Below are 16,010 nucleotides of genomic sequence, written 5' to 3'. Positions count from 1 at the left end.
AGGGTGCGAAGAGGGGATGGAAGAACAGGAAGGCCCACGATGTCGAATTTGACGATAGAGCCAATCGAAGAGCCCCGTGCCGCACATGGCCGTCGCCATCCCTCCGCCAAGGTGGACCATACAGTCTTCAACCCTCAGGCCAGTGACGAATCCTTTGCTTGTCTGTGGTGCATGTTTGGATTTTCATGCAATCTTCATCCCCATAGAGTCGTCCTTCCGGCGGCCTAACCCGGATCCGGTCCACTTGAGACCCTCCGAGACACTCTCCTGAGACGAGAGAGTGAATGAAAAAAAGGTTGATAAAGAGGGAAAGAAGGGTCCGATCATCCACTGCGGCAAGGATGTCGACGATAAGTACCTCTTCGGCTGCGCTCCTCGAGGAGTTGCACGATACCTCTGTTGATCTTCCATGCCCATAGTTCATGGCTATCGTGCCAGTCGTTATTCTTAGCCATGCCGTCTTCGTCTGCTAATTCTCCTCTTTCGTTCCCAATGCCCTCACTACCTGTTGCTTCAGTTGACCAACCTTCCGGGAGCGCTTACCAGGATAACGAAGGAAGCCATCCACAAAGACCCGGAGACAAAGCTGGCACTCGCTCGGAGGTTCGTGAAGACCCTGTGTATGATTCAGACCTGGAAGAAGCTCGCCCGCTATCTCGACAAAGACAAAGACAAGCCTCAGTATGGGCTCGCGGCCGAGCTGCAGCTTCGGGTTTATTTGCTTCTCCCCACGGGAATTACAAGGATTCGGATGCTTCATTTCCTCTCCTCCCTTTCCACAGCAAACATTCGAGACTCCACCGTCGATGGCTCCGGAAGTCAACCCGTTCTTACTGCTTCCTATATTGTGTGGTGGGCTTCCTCGCCATGCTGTAAGTATCCCGGCGTGTTTTTCTTGGGTCATGAGTTTGTAACATCCGTCTTAGAGGCATCATTCAGTCCGTTACCCTCGTCTGCGGCTTCGTCGTATCTTTCTTCCCAGATCAGATCGATCTCGCAACTGATCATTGGCGTCGACCTCCGGCGCTTACCCCTTTGGACAATACTCACTGGCCGACAGACATCTCCAGGGATATTATTCCCGTAGGCTGTCACTCACATAATGATTACTGGCGCCGTGTACCTCTCTACTCTGCCCTTGAAGCGGGCTGTGTCGGAGTAGAGGCAGATGTGTGGCTCTTTGACGAAGAGCTTTACGTTGGCCATACAGTTGCATCGCTTGCCCGACAACGCACCCTCCGGAACATGTACATTGATCCCTTGATGAGGATCTTGGGTAGACAGAACCCTATTACTCATTTCCATCCCACTCGCGACCAACCTAGAAATGGGGTCTTCGATACCAATCCCTCGCAACCGTTGATCTTCCTTATCGACTTCAAGACCGATGGCGAGGAAACTTGGGATTATGTGTACTCACAGTTGGCACCGCTCCGTGAGAGTGGGTACCTGACCTATTACAACGGCACTGACATTGTCAACGGTCCCATCACCGTCGTCGGAACCGGGAACGCCCCGTTCAATCGGGTCGCGGCGAATAAGTCCTACCGGGACATTTTCTTTGATGCGCCGCTTGATCAATTGGTAGACATGGTGGACCGCATTGAAAACCCTGGGCGTCTTGAAGATCGGGCCGACAATGCTGGTCAAGGCCTTTCAGGTATTCCGGATGCAACTATCGAGTCTGACACATTCGACACTTCCAACAGCTACTACGCATCGGCATCTTTCAAGAAAGCCGTTGGGACACCCTGGATGTTCCACCTGACAGAGCGCCAGGTGCAAACAATTCGTTCTCAGATCCGCGCCGCTCATCGTCAAGGTCTCAAGGTTCGGTACTGGGGAACACCTGATTGGCCTCGAAGTTTGCGAAACCACATCTGGCGCATTCTCGCCCAGGAAGGCGTTGATATGCTCAATGTGGACGATCTCGAAAGTGCCACGAGGAAGGATTGGACGCCTAAGCTCTCCGACTGGTGGCACTAAGCTCCGCGTTTGGGCCTGGGCTAACGTCCCGAGAGTGCAGCTTTGGTGTTAACAGGCAGACATTTTTGCTTCCGGCAGCCAATGTTCGCTTGCCATTTTGATCCACGTGTTGACAGCTCAGAACGACTGGACGATCGTTAAGTCTTCGGGCCGCGTGTGTTATGTGCCCTCGCAAAGATCACTGTAGCCTACGGATCTCGATATTGGTCTTTTGTTTTAGTTCAATATACCCCGGCGTTTTGATGCTTTACTTTATGAATTGGGAATTGGGAACGGAGCAGGATTGGAATATGAGATACGACATCACGATCTTTTGCGTCTTTGCTATGCTTTACAAAGATAGACTCCTATGGACTAGATAGGTACTAGAGGCCAAACAAGCAGATAGATTGTGGGTATCATATAGTGTCTACAGTTCAAGACCATGGTGTCCTCAATGAAATAATGATGGAGGCGAATCCCATACTTCCAGCTTCGACCAGGAGGTTCCATGGCAGGGCACTTCTGTCTATAAGCAGAACAGAGCCTCCTCCCCAAACTCTCTCGCGATACTGCCCTCCTCCCTTAGAATACCACCCAACCAATCCCTCGCTGTTTCGAAATCCTCCGCGCCAAACTTCACGAGGACACAGCCCGCCCTCACCCGGGCGGCAGTATACGTAACCTTTGAATCGGAGTGTGGCGCTGACTCCGCGGCCGCAGGGGCAGACGAGGACCAATTTCGGGCACCAATGCGTGGGAGCGAGGTGAATCGGTCAACGAAGAATGAAGAGAGGCTTTCGAAGACAGGGCCATAGAGAATCAGAGTACCAATGACGCCGTGGGGGCTTGTGCGCTCTCGGATGAGGGATTTTGAAGGTTGGTCTGATTCTCCAATATCGGTTTGGGCATTAGTTTCGTCGCTGAGAATCAGCGAGTCACGGAGGAGGAGTTTAAGCCTTCTCTTCGAGGTTGCCTCCGTCTCGAGGTTCAGAGGGCTGTTAGATGGCGCGGTTTCGTCAGGCATCCATATTTCATTCTTGCCTTTCCAGAGATGGAAGTCCCAGTTTTCGCCGCGAGATGTGCGCCCCTGCGTGACCCAGTCCAGGACGCAGAGGCTGCTTCGGGTGGAGTCCTTGGCTGTGCTATCGACGGTGAACGATTGGATTTGTTCGTAGCGGCTATTCTTGAAAGGGGCCGAGGGGTCAGGGAGGTAGCAAAGCGCGGCGTCTCTCCCAATCTGGACGTCGAGTGCCTGTCGGCTTTGATCTGATAACGTCCGCCCGGGGCCTGTTTCTGTTTTGAAAATCTTGGTACTGCCTTGCGGAGTCGTGACAATGAGTCGTGTCCGCGGTTCTAGTCTGATTGAGACATCAATCTCGTCGCCCGGTAGGAGCCCCCCGCCGTAGGTGAGAAGGTATAGGTGGACGGGTTGGGAGGCAGAGGCTAACGTGGACTGGGGAACGAAGTCTGGGGAACGGGTGATAAGTTTGAGGGGGTATTTGTATGTCAGAGTGCTGAGCGAGGGGTTTCCCGGAGGAAGCAGCGAGAGGACAACCTTGCCCTGTCCGGGCTTCGCGATTGAGGATTCGAAGGGCGATTTGATTGGCATTTTTGCTTGGTTAACTGGGGCTATGTCGAGCACTTCGAGGTACACGGCACGAGGCAGAAGAGGAGGATAGGAAGAAAAGATCTTTGATCCAGCTCTAACGGCATGGCTGTATTATAAGTTAGCTGTCGACGTCTGCGCAACGAAGATGGAGTCACAAATGTTGGCCCATCCAACGGGTCGACGGATGCCCCCTCAGACGGCCGGCCGCGTCCAACCACTTGATATCAACGACGCTGGAAGAGAAGAGTGGCAAGCGGGGTTTTCAGGTTGGCGTGGATCAGGAACCTCGCATTGACTATCTTGGCTCTCCAATGCTGAGCTTTGACAAGTTTCACGCACGTCAACGATGGAGCAAAGATGGGTTTCCATTACGGCATCTCTCCTCTTCCCCGCTGCGAGGGCTAATGCAGCACATGATCGGCACAACATGTAGTTACTAATTATGAAGAAGACGGCGAAGGCCCCAGGCAGCTATCAGGCACCAAAGCGCGTCTCTTCCGTCTGATTGCTAACTCCGCGTCCTTCATCCTCCCCATCCTCCTCCTTCGCCCAGTCCCACTTTCGACTGTCACAGCTGGACGTGCCACCATTGACTCTCGATACATTTTGTCACGTTTTAAGTCTATATTCTCCATCCGCTGGTGGGGAGACTAGACGCGCGCCAAAGCTTCCGATAATTAATCACTCTTCGTCGCGTTTCTGTTGAGCCCGCAGCAACCCCGCGTCCACGGACAGTTTCCACTCTAAACCCGTCAATGCGCATGGCATAAGCCAGTCAAGGAATCTTCTTTTTGCCACCGCCCCATAATAAGGACAGTGTTCTGTCAACAATGGAGATAGAGTCGCGCCTGCCCACCTCCCGCCCGGGTTTAAACCCAGACACACAATCGCCCTCGGGAGAAAGGAGAAAATCCGGTCGGGCAACGCGAAAACCAGAACTGTTTTCGCAGACTCTCGGCGATGGCAACGGCGAAGCGACAGGCGGCCCCAAGCGAAAGCGTACTACTGGCGGCGACGAGAACGATGATGAGGCTGAGGACGCTGAAGACATGTCAGAGCCGGAGAGCGAGGATGTCGATGAGGAAGATGAGCCCGACGAAGAAGAATTGCGAGAACAGAGGCGTGCTGCACGCAACGCAGCCGCCAAGAAAGCGTCCTCGGGCATTAGACCAAAGCCCAAATCCCAAGGTGCTCGAAGCGCTAAGAAGCCTAAAGTGACTGGAAACGGGATCGCAAACCAGTTGGCTTTGCGGCCAGCTGCAAATGGGGGAAAGCCTGCTTCGCGGCCGAGAAAGCCGAAGGTGCGACCTAGCTTGATTGCTGGCGAAAGCGGTCTTTATGGTGCGATTTTCTCTTCCCCCAATATATCAACTATCGGTCTATGTTTAGTTCTAACCGTTGTTTCCGTGTAGCTGAGGTCTTTGGCAAATCCCGCAACGCCGAGATTGTTGCTGCTGACTGGCTCACACGATACCAGCAGGGACAGACCACGGCGATGCGTGATCTAATTAACTTGGTCTTTAGATCATCAGGAACCGACCTCAAAGTCACGACCGACGACATTGAAGATGTTGACCACGTAGTTGATCGTGTTCAAGATTTTCAGAATCAGTACCATGCCCAGGGCATATCGGAATACCCTCTTATCTCGAAATCTCGGAAATTCAAGTCCTTCCAGCCGGTCTTGGAAAACTTCTTTATGGCACTCATGCAAACCTTGCACCATTCTTCGGTTCTATACGACGACAGGGTCCTCTACGAAAACCTACAATCCTGGCTATCTTCTATGTCCTCTTCTAGCTGCAGACCTTTCAGGCATACCGCAACCGTTGCGGCTCTGTCGAACATGAATGCTCTCTGCGACATTGCCCGAGAGGTGATGACTTCAGTTTCGACGTCCCGCAAACAGCTTGAAAGCGAGAAGAGGAAGAAAACTGTCAACAAAGGAAGGGCCGACGCGATCAATTTGTCTATCAAAGAGGGCGAAAATAAGCTCGAAGTGATAGATGATCTGCTGAAAGACGGAGTAAATGTCATCTTCGTTAACCGTTACCGAGACGTCGATCCAAGAATCCGTGCGGAAAGTATAGCGGCATTGGGAAGGTGGATGCACAGCTACAGAGAATACTTTTTCGAGGGCCAATTCCTTCGATATTGCGGCTGGATCATGTCCGACAGTGACGTCCATACGCGCTCGATCGCCTTACGCCAGCTTCTAAGCTTATATACGAATAAAGATAATATTGCTGGGCTGCGGTCGTTCACCGAACGTTTCCGTCAACGATTTGTGGAAATAGCCGCCCATGATGCAGATGTTGGGGTGCGTACTATGGCAATTGAATTGCTTGATTTGATCCGAGACGCTGGATTGATCGAACCTGCTGATGTTGACACCGTCGGGAGACTCATATTTGATTTGGAGGCGCGTGTGCGCAAAGCAGCAGGGCCCTTCTTCGTCGCAAACGTTCAGGATGTCTTCGACTCAACAATCGAGGAGGTTGCAGAAGAGGTTAACGAAATGTTCGGCGATGAGGACGAGGATGATTTCGAATCACCCAAACGTGCCTGGATTAAGTTTAAGTGCCTCGCAGATATCCTCCAAGCTTACGACACCCCAGAAGGTGAACCCACGCATGAACCAAGCGTGAAGTCGAGAGATGCTCTACCAGGTATCCCGATGGACTCACGATTTGTTCTGGCAACAGAGGCTATCTATCCGCACTTGGACGAATTGACGACCTGGCAGTCTCTGGCCGGTTACCTCCTTTTCGATCATTCTCAGATTCCCGACGACGGCGACGGCGATACGACTGGAGAAGTCAAAAAGCTGTATAAGATGCAAGAAGGTCAAGAAGTCATCCTCCTGGAGGTGTTGTGCTGCGCTGTCAAACTGCGAATACTTGACGTTGCCAAGTCCGACATTGACAAAAGAGGCCGCAAGGTCAAGGCTTTGACTGATAGAATCCCGGAGTTACAAGAGGAAATCGCTCATAGTCTTGCTCAAATAATACCACAGCTCTTGAACAAATTCGGGTCGACACCGGAAGCCGCTTCCGCGGTCCTACGGTTGGAGCATCTTGTAGATCTTGATAAAATTCAGGATCTCCAGAAGGATGCCACAGCTTACACCTCGTTGTTGAATGACATTAACAAACAATTCTTGTCCCACTCGAACCAGGACGTCCTAGCAGAGGCTAGCGTTGCGTTCCTTCATGCAAAGAGCTCTGATGATATGCGTGAGGCCTTGGAGAGCAAAGTCCAAGAACTGTGGGACGATATGGTGGACACTCTCAACAAGCTCTCCCAACAAAAGGAGGTTGCGAGCCATAATCCGATACCACCTTCTGTTTTGAACGAACTCAACAATACTATCACGAGGATCTCCAATCTCTCTGGTGTAACAGATTGCACACTGTTTTTAGAAACCCCTGTGATGAGCCGGTCGAAAGGCAGGAGCAAAAAGGAACCAGAAGCCCCATTCAACATTGTTTTGCGTCTGGTTCAAAGAGGCTTTCGAAGAGAACTTCCCGCCGAATCTGATGAGGATGAGGATACTTCCCACGCGGAGACGGAAGTGGTACTCAACAGCATCAGGACGCTTCTGTTCTATTTCATGTGGAAAGTCCAGAATTTACGAGCAGCTTTAGCAGCCGGAAAAGCCAAATTCAACACTGCCTATTTCGAAGCGCTGACCAAGAGTCGTGAGTCATTCGTTGAGGCTCTTGTTGCCATCATGAAGGAACACTCTGGGTTGGACGATGTTCGCTTCTCAGCGACCACGACTCTCTTGGATCTTCAGACCCTTTTCGGCACGTTCAGGAATTCTGGACTAGGCGCAAGCAATGATGAAGATACTGTTTTCCAGGCTCAGAGCTTGGTACACGAATTCGATACCGACGTCCAGGAGCTTATTACGAAAATCCACGGAATAACCCTACGAACATACGCGAAGAAATCACGCGTACCATTCGAACCCGGTGAGGACGACGCTCCTGCTTCCGACTCCGACCTCGAAAGGGAGCCCGTGGACGACGAGGAGGAAGATAGTGACCAAATACTCCAAGATGAGCGCCTGCGATCCAAGATTCTCGCGGAGCAACGGCTATGCGAGCTCACAGGAAAGATTGTTCTCGCGATTGTTGGACGTATCCTTGACTCATCCGGGTCAAAGAGCGGCCAGTTAAAGAAGAAGTTGTTGAAACATAAGACTCAGCTTGGGCCCAACTACCGTGAGGTGCTTGTATTCCTCGAAGACAGAGCACCCAAACGTCCCGCTTCCCGAACCGCTCCCTCTAAGGGCAAGCCTTCTGCCGCTCAGGGAACGAACAAAGGACAACCTAGAGCAGGTTCGGGGAAGCGCCCCGAGCAGTCCAAATCAGATGAACGAGTTGACGAGGAGGAAGAAGATGACGAACGCATCAGCGACGAAGAACTTGTGGACCCCGTGGACCTCGACAAGGATAATGATGAGGAAGCCGAGAATCGAGCGGCGGCGCTAGAGCCAGATGAAGATGATATCATGGACGATTGAGTCTCCTTCTCTCCCGAAGCGCCGATGACAGCCTTTCCCTGCCTTCATTCAAACTCACGACTTGATTTGTTTCCATTCAACCTGCAGGCGTTGCGTGGCGTGGCTAAGGCCGGCTTTGATTCCCCATATCCTCTCCCGTTTTCTCCAAATTTCCAACGTATGTGCCGATGTAATGGCTTGTTTTACTTCTGTGATCTTTCTAAGACGAAGTCTATCTCGATGATGATCCTTGACCTTCTCTTTTCGTCTTCCAAAACTATCTAACTCAAATTTTTTATTTCGCCTTATCGCACACCATTGCCCTCTTTCTCTTCTTCCAGTGTCTTGAGTTACGGTTGTGTCGCGCTGAGCTAATAATGCCTTGTATATAAGTTCTATGGGCTATGCCTATGCCCCCCGTGCCAGATAAGCCATCCTTCGTACGCGTAGTGCTGGGCTGTGGGATGAACACGCCAGAACAGTACCGTGGTTTATGCTTATCGCCGTAGACCTACAACGGCTGGGTCCAACCCCTCGGATTACTGCGGGAAATGGATGGATCACTCCGTCTATATGCAGCAATCAACTGGGTTCTCATGCTGTCAGGTATAATTTGCCGCTAAAAAACACCGGCCAGAATGTTATCAAAAGCCCTTTTGGCTTCTTTTTTTTTTTTTCCTTTTTCTCCTTACGAGTTTGCCCTTTGACACGAAGACAAATATAAATACCACTGGGCCACTTCTGTGAAGCTAATCACATCCAGATACAAGAGGAAGGTGGGAGATTTTTGAAATAGTAAGAAGAAAAGCTGCCGATTTAAGAACCTATAGTCAACTACGCCCGTGTATGAGGAATGCTAGGGTAACCTGAGACAAAAAGGGATACATGACGGTGAATCTTGTTTATCGTGAAATATCAAACCCTGAGATCGAGGGACGGAGGTGGGGGAATAGGACGGAATGGAATATTGATGGGGGGTGAAAACAGGTGAAAAAAGTCGAGATGTCGGAAGGGGGAATAGAAGACCGAAACATCCTAGTATGGTATCTCGGATATCGAGTCCAGAGGGATTCAGATCACTGCGCCGAATCAACTCAAGCTTCGAATCCAATACCACTCCTAGCAGTCGATGTTGTGAATCCGCTACGGTTGTGGTTCCCTAGCTGCACGTAAACAACTTTAACGCGAGTGAGAGCCGCGGCCACCCGCGCCGGAGGGGCTTGCTGGAGGATTGAGCATAAAAAGTTGCTCAGAAGTATTTCGTTTGGTTCACTTTCCTTCACATATCCATCGAATCGCCACCGTTGGCACCACTGAACGAAAAACCACCAGGTTGCTGTTGAGTGGCGCCTAGGGTAAAGCCAGTTTGCGTTTGTTCAGGGGCGAGTTCATCAATGTCTCCACCAGCTTCATCTTCATCCGAGAAGTACTTCTCAATGATGTTGTAAGCCTTCATGTAGATTTCCTCGTTGGCGTTGTTCTGGCAGTCGTGGATCTTCTCCATGCCACCAGCCTCTTCAATGAACAGGGCATATCGGTTCACACGAGCATCACCGGACTGCGCAGCCTCCTTGTCCATCTCACCGACCTTGAGGATATTCTCAAGGCCATCCAAAGCAACCTGAATGATCTTGTTATCAGGGCAAGCAAGCAGGTCACAGAGCGGCTTGATACACCCTTGAGTGACAAGGTATCGAATCTGCTCTGGCTTCTGAAGACCACCAGAGGTGGCGTTGGAAATCGCCCAGCAGGCTTCCTTGCGTGTCTTGAAGTCACCGTTTGCGAGCAGGTGGACCAATGGAGGAACGATGCCGGCATCAACGACGGACTGAATCTGGCTTGAGTTGCCCGCGGTAATGTTCGATATGGTCCAGCAAGCTTCTTTCCGGATCCCATCTTTAGTCGAGCTCAGAAGGGAAAGAAGAGCGGGAAGAGCGCCACAGTTGATGATAACTTGCGTTTGCACATCATCACCAGTAACAATATTGCCCACCGACCGAAGAGCAGGTGTCTGGACAGAGGTAGAGGCGTGCATTAGAAGTTCCACGAGGCGACGAGGAATGCCAGCTTCAATCACAGCTTGAATTTTCTCGTTAGGACCATCAGACAAGTAGGAGATAGCCCAGCAAGCATCAATTAGGACCTCATCATCCAGCATGTAGATGAGCTTGGAGAGAACAGGGAGAGCGGGGACAATCTGTAATGGATGTTAGTCACCATTTGTATAAACTAGCTTGTGTAACATACCGTAGCCCAATCAGGCTGAGGTGTCTTGCCACGGCAGAAGTTGCTCAGCGTCCAGGTAGCATTTCGCAGCATACTGATTTTTCGGCCATCGTTGATCAGAGTCAAGAGAGGACGCAGAGCACCAGCGTTGAGCACGAAGTCGCGACACTGGGGGCTGTCACCAGCAATGTTACCCAGAGCCCAAACGGCCTGCTCGCGCACATCGGGTTCGGGGCTTCTCAAGAGCTCGACAAAAATGGGTACGGCACCGGCTTCGATGACGACTTGGGTTTGCTGAGCGGATCCAGAGGCAATGTTGGTCAGGGCCCAGGCAGCTTCGAACTGCACCAGGGTGTGGGGGGACCGGAGGAATTCCACGAAACGAGAGACAACGCCTGTCTCGATGACACGCTCGATAGGAGGGTTGCGCTCCTTAGAAAGGAGCTTTCGGAATTTAGTAGTGGCTTGATATTGGGCTTCTATCTGGTCGGAAAAGACACCCTTAACCATCTCTGGTAGCTCAACATTGAGCTGTAGATGTCATGTTAGCATCTTCGGAGCAGGGATCGGTGAATGAAATAGAAAGAGTATCGAGGAGCTGCTAGAGCCCCACGGCTGAGTGTTCGGATACCAGCACCGGGCGGTGAGCCGCCTGTTGAAAGGGTGGCGGAGAGAAAACAAAGGAGTCGCGAGTCGAGTCTCGAAAGACAACAAATCCGGCCAATGCAACACACAACTAAGCCATCACGTACCTCACTTTCGATAGCACTCGCCTCATCATCACTCTCTGCGGCGGCCAAGCCACCTCCGACGCCGATACCACCATCCCGGGTCTGAATGCCTCGTCGCTTGGCCAAATTGTCTTCTCGTTTCTGCTTTCGGATCTCGACCTGCTGCTCCTCACGACGACGACGCAGTTCATCAGGCCGGAACTGGTTCCTGGCCTTGTATTGGGTGCGGCGATGCTCTGGAATGTAGCGTTCGGCCATAGTCGCTGAGGGGAGGAAGCAAAAACAAAGCCCAGTACAGCGGGTTACTTAATCAAGATAGGAAAAAGGAAGATTGCGGTGGAGGAGCAGTCGGAGGGAAGGGAAGATGATGGTGTGAGAGAGAAGTGATGGAAGACGAATTAGAAGGCAATATAAAACGGCCCGAATAAATACAGAAAGAAAATCTGAGCCGATAGGGAAGATGGAGAAGGGGCTATTCTTTTTTTTTTTCGCGGGCCAAGCAGGAGGATGGAGGAAGTGGAAGGAGGGGAAAATAACGAGTGAGCGCAGTGTTTGACGCTTCAGAAGTGGGAGGAGCTCGAGTCACGGGATTGGTTGCCCATCTGGCCGCTTTGGGACTAGCGTTATCTGTACGCACTGAAGCGATCAGTGGATCGCCCAACAGACAAGAGCCGAGACGAGGCGCGTTTCTGGACCTCACAAGACTTGGACACTCCGTTCCTTTGAATCAATCTTCTGCCGATGGAATAGACATTCAAATTAACTTGCGCGTTGTCGCGTTGCCCACTTCAATTCTGCCAATGCCGACATCACAGATGACTCCCGGCCTACCTGCTTCACAAAGCTACCCGAGTGTTCTATAGGACGCGACCTCCCACAGCTCAAGCAATGATGCCGGCTGGTCTGCCCCCAAACTACGTCGACGTAGCCAATGCAATTGTGACAAGAGGCTCTGTCAATGTCATGGGTGTTGTTGTGGATGTCTGGGGAGGGGCATTTAAAAGTCAAGGCACCTCCGTCTGCATCACCTTTACGATTAAAGACTCTAACCTAAACAATGGCAATACAATGGACGGTTTGAAAATCAGATACTTCAAAGAAACTGAAACATTGTTGCCTCCCGTTCGAGAAGGCGATGTGGTCCTACTACGGGACCTTCGGGTTCGTCAACTGTCTACTCGGCGTGCAGTCTTTCCACCAAACACTGACTGATTGATCGTGGATGCAGGTCAAGGTGATTGGCAGTCGACCACTGGGAGTGGCTGCCCAGGATATGCACATTCCGTGGGCCATCTTCCGAGCAGATCGAGACCCCACATCTCATCTCGCGGCGCTTTCTGGGCCTTTTCCTTTTGAACCTACATACTCAGAGAAAGCTTTCGCGTCACGCCTGCTTGATATCAGTCCGGCTTCATTCCGCGCTGCCCCTGCTCCCAAGTCTGATTTCGCGCAGATTTCGGCCTCGAGGTCCGCGCCAACAACTCAAAAAAAGTTCTCGCTTGTCAAGGATATCCGGGACCGGCAGTTTGTGGATCTCATTGGCGAAATATTAAAAATACATGGTAATGATAGTGAGAAGGCAACTCTCTATTTCACCGACTATACATCGAACGAAAACATATTTCAGTATCTGTCCGACAACGACGACAATGTTGATCATGGCTGTGAAGGAGACCCCTTCAACTATATCGGACGCCAGAGGAAGAAATGGAACGGGCCGTCCGGTCAGATGACCATCCAAATTACGCTATGGGAGCCACATGCGTCGTTCGTCCGGGGAACTTTTGACGTGAACGATATTGTCCGCCTGAAAAACGTGCGGATCAAGGGAAGTCGCGTGGAAGGAGGGTCTCTGGAAGGTGTCATCCATACCAATCGCGACGAACCCCAACGCGTAAATGCCTTTCGGGTAGACCTGAAAAACGATCCTAGAGTTCAGCAATTGCTTGCTCGGAAAGCAGAGTATTGGGAAGCGCATCCCAAACAACAGAAGCGGAAATCAGACGAAGATCCCGAACCACGCTCAAAGAAGGCCAACACCAAGAAACAACGCGTGAAAGCGGAACCGAAGAAAGAAGAAGGCCAGACGTCCCTCAGTCTGAACAAGAAGAATGTTGTGAGCACATATAGTAAGCGTTCCCTATCTGAAAAATGGAAATGAACATGCTAACCTTATGCTTATTATAAAGTAAAAGCAGGCGCGCCAACGAACGCACGATCCCTATCCCTCGACACCATCCTAGATAACCCACTCCACAATCACACATCACCTGACCGTATCGAATATCGTCTACCCTTCCAAAACCTCTGCTACCTCAGCACCGTCCGTGTGGTCGACTACTATCCTCCGGATTTAAAGGACTTTGCGGTCCTCCAAGAACACGTTTCACTAGGCTATAACAAGAAACGCGATCCCGATGCTTCGCGAACTTTCACAAAATGGGAGTGGCGGTTCTGCCTTCTCGTTGAAGATGTTGCCGCTCCCGCGCCTGGACAACCAAAGCCACGAACTAAACTTTTCGTCTCTAATGCCGATGCCGAGTATCTCCTCCGTATGGGTGCAGTCAAGTAAGTCGAACCCACATGTTGTCGAAAAGGCAACGCATCCAGGAGCTTTCTGACGCCTACTGCAGTCTCCACGAAAATCCAACGGCACTGGGTCAATTGAGCGAAAAGCTCTTCATTCTATGGGGCAATCTAGAAGAGTGCAAAAAGAATATTGAAGCCGACGGCAAACCTCTGGGCCTCTCGTCCACGCCCTTCAATTGCTGTATAAAAGAATATGGAATTACCTGCAGCCATCGCCGTGGCTCTAGCCATCTACACGATGAAAATGGCTTGCCCAGCTGTGCTGAAGAAGAGTGTTTTGGGTGGGAGAGAAGATTTGGGCTCTTTAAAACAACTATCCATGCATGATTTGGCAGAAGAAGTGTTTCCCTCGAATCGCGGAATTGGCCGTTCTAAAGGAGTATAAAATGTGGCACCGTCGGTGATAAATGTAGGATATGATCGTGAATGCACAGCTTCCAAGCGAGGGCAACCAGAGAGAAGAACACCAACCCACGGGAAAATGAAACGACAGGAAATCGCCAGAGATATTACTGGGGTATTGTTTTGTACGCTTCCGACGCCATAATATTACAATCCCTGCTATTGAAGTAAAGGCGGGAGACCGAGTCGGCAGTTAGACCTTCGTCACCTTAACGATATTGGTGTCAATGCCATGAGCTGCCGTATTGAACCGGCAATTGGAGCCCCAGTAGCAGTCCTTTCTTCCAGGTTCGCTCTGAGGACAACGATGCCCGTACATACAATTAGGGTCATCACATTCTAGTCCGTAGCGGCATGGAGTCATCCTTGCGACGGCCGTTAGGGTTTGAAGCTCACTCTTAGTTAGTTTCCGGGAATGGTCGTGATGGCAATTCTCATTGGGACATTCGCCTTGCAGAAACAAATAATTGCATAGCTTCAGTTTCTTAATGCGATTCACCTCTTCTCGGGGGATGCTTTGGATGTCAAGCCGGTCTACACGTTGGCCGTACTTATTTCGTTCCACGGTTTTAGAGCGCAAGGAGGTGGGTTTCGAACGCACCAACTGGAAATCATCACCGCTGCGGGAGCTGGCGGGCGTTGATGATACAGGCAGGCTATTACTTGCTGTGGTGACGTTGCTGGATGTTCTCGAGAGCGGCGCTACATGTGGATTCGGTGACGGGGTGAGGAGTGATCGTGGCTTGGTAGCTACCGCAGCCTTCCAAGGGGCCCAAGCAGGCGTTATCTTTGAATCTCGAAAAATCTCGGGAAATTTAGTGATCCTATAGTGCGCTTTTAAGGATTCCAGATTCTTCCCGAATGGAATTCCTTCAATCAATGAAACTCTCCCGAGGAGGTCCAGGTCTGCGAACGTCTCTTCCAAGGTCTGAGGGTATGGGGATTCGTCCGAACAACCTAGGAATATCTGGTGGCAGTGACAGTTGTATAGATGGAGCTTGAATGATTCTGCGCGAGGACCAACAGTTGGTCAGCGTGAGGCTTTCATACATGATCCTGGAGGTACATTACATACCTTTTATCTTATCGTGTGCAGCATCCTTTCCCGTCCCGACATCCACAAGGTCGAACAATGAGAAGCTACCGTTAAAGCCCCGGGCGAATTCGTCAAGTATAGACGGGTCTGTCATGACTCCGCCGCGAACAGATGCGTCGCATAAACCTTTCATGTTGACGTACAGCTTGGTTATTATCTTGGGGGAGATTATGTTCGGAAAATTATCGGTGACATAGGCTTCCACTTTGGCGGATAACTCTTCTGCTGCTTTCCGGCCGCCCTTCTCTCCTAGTTGTAGTAACTCATCCTGAAAGATCATCCCGTCTCCATCTAAAAGTACGACTATGTAGGGTTCACGATTCTTTAGGGAGAAAGAGTTGTCAGCAACGACAAGTTTAGCCAAACAGAATCTGCGACTGAGGGAGTGTGTACCATGATAGCTTTTGTGCGCGAGATCTGATCCATCAATTCCATCTCATGAATCTGTATATCACGATTGAAGCGTTTTTCGCGTTCATGGTCGAGCTGTTCTTGCTGGTATACACCCTCAAGCTCAGTCACTCTTTGTATAAGTTCCTAAGAGATTCCGAATGTTAACAGAAGCAGGCCGAGGGCCGGGCAAACCGAATGCTGAGAAGGTACCTCGATGAGGGCGTCTTTCGTCTGTTCAATGGAAGCGAGCTTCTGGTATCGATCGAAGAAAGCGCGAGCGGTCATGATGGCTAAGCGAGAGAAACGAGTTTATTCGAAGAGGAGGATCATTGGGGAATTCGGAATCTAAAATGTAGCATCTGGTGATTCGGGGAGACGGCGCTTATATGGTCGGTGGTCGAAGGGCGATAGTAAATGGGGGTATTGTCGCAATGCGCCTTCACTGTTGGGGTCAACGCATCACCAGTTCAGCTGACAGTGACTTTT

The 16,010-nt window shown here is 50.9% G+C and overlaps 6 protein-coding genes across 6 annotated transcripts; 3 read left to right on the top strand and 3 right to left on the bottom strand.

Moving 5' to 3' along the window:
• Positions 1–341: 341 nt before the first annotated feature.
• Positions 342–2,208, top strand: BJX67DRAFT_291333 (uncharacterized protein). Its single transcript, XM_071026818.1, has 2 exons — positions 342–872; positions 927–2,208. The coding sequence occupies exons 1-2, from the start codon at positions 454–456 to the stop codon at positions 1,984–1,986; spliced, it is 1,479 nt and encodes a 492-aa protein (XP_070881738.1). The 5' UTR covers positions 342–453; the 3' UTR covers positions 1,987–2,208.
• Positions 2,209–2,300: 92 nt separating this feature from the next.
• On the bottom strand, positions 2,301–3,960 carry BJX67DRAFT_365710 (urease accessory protein UreD). The gene has a single exon (XM_071030288.1). It carries the CDS (start codon positions 3,575–3,577, stop codon positions 2,495–2,497), a length of 1,083 nt encoding a protein of 360 aa, XP_070881737.1. The 5' UTR covers positions 3,578–3,960; the 3' UTR covers positions 2,301–2,494.
• Positions 3,961–4,407: 447 nt separating this feature from the next.
• BJX67DRAFT_375083 (cohesin subunit IRR1) lies at positions 4,408–8,108 on the top strand (the record flags this gene model as incomplete). The annotated part of the gene is made up of 2 exons (XM_071031645.1): positions 4,408–4,918; positions 4,990–8,108. The coding sequence occupies 2 exons, from the start codon at positions 4,408–4,410 to the stop codon at positions 8,106–8,108; spliced, it is 3,630 nt and encodes a 1,209-aa protein (XP_070881736.1).
• A 1,205-nt stretch (positions 8,109–9,313) lies between these two features.
• Positions 9,314–11,563, bottom strand: BJX67DRAFT_291310 (karyopherin alpha). The gene is made up of 3 exons (XM_071026817.1): positions 11,066–11,563; positions 10,335–10,844; positions 9,314–10,284 (listed from the first exon to the last, which is right to left on the bottom strand). The coding sequence occupies exons 1-3, from the start codon at positions 11,300–11,302 to the stop codon at positions 9,367–9,369; spliced, it is 1,665 nt and encodes a 554-aa protein (XP_070881735.1). The 5' UTR covers positions 11,303–11,563; the 3' UTR covers positions 9,314–9,366.
• A 156-nt stretch (positions 11,564–11,719) lies between these two features.
• Positions 11,720–14,242, top strand: BJX67DRAFT_291286 (telomere-binding alpha subunit central domain protein). The gene is made up of 4 exons (XM_071026815.1): positions 11,720–12,205; positions 12,273–13,173; positions 13,234–13,612; positions 13,678–14,242. The coding sequence occupies exons 1-4, from the start codon at positions 11,933–11,935 to the stop codon at positions 13,958–13,960; spliced, it is 1,836 nt and encodes a 611-aa protein (XP_070881734.1). The 5' UTR covers positions 11,720–11,932; the 3' UTR covers positions 13,961–14,242.
• BJX67DRAFT_291292 (CCCH zinc finger protein) lies at positions 14,095–15,923 on the bottom strand. Its single transcript, XM_071026816.1, has 4 exons — positions 15,735–15,923; positions 15,525–15,668; positions 15,111–15,453; positions 14,095–15,043 (listed from the first exon to the last, which is right to left on the bottom strand). The coding sequence occupies exons 1-4, from the start codon at positions 15,807–15,809 to the stop codon at positions 14,229–14,231; spliced, it is 1,377 nt and encodes a 458-aa protein (XP_070881733.1). The 5' UTR covers positions 15,810–15,923; the 3' UTR covers positions 14,095–14,228.
• Between the last annotated feature and the right edge of the window lie 87 nt (positions 15,924–16,010).

Source organism: Aspergillus lucknowensis, assembly GCF_044049455.1.
Source record: "Aspergillus lucknowensis strain CBS 449.75 chromosome Unknown BJX67scaffold_62, whole genome shotgun sequence".
Lineage (NCBI taxonomy): Eukaryota > Fungi > Ascomycota > Eurotiomycetes > Eurotiales > Aspergillaceae > Aspergillus > Aspergillus lucknowensis.
The sequence above is the reverse complement of the archived record's forward strand: the minus strand, read 5'-3'. Positions and strand labels throughout refer to the sequence as shown.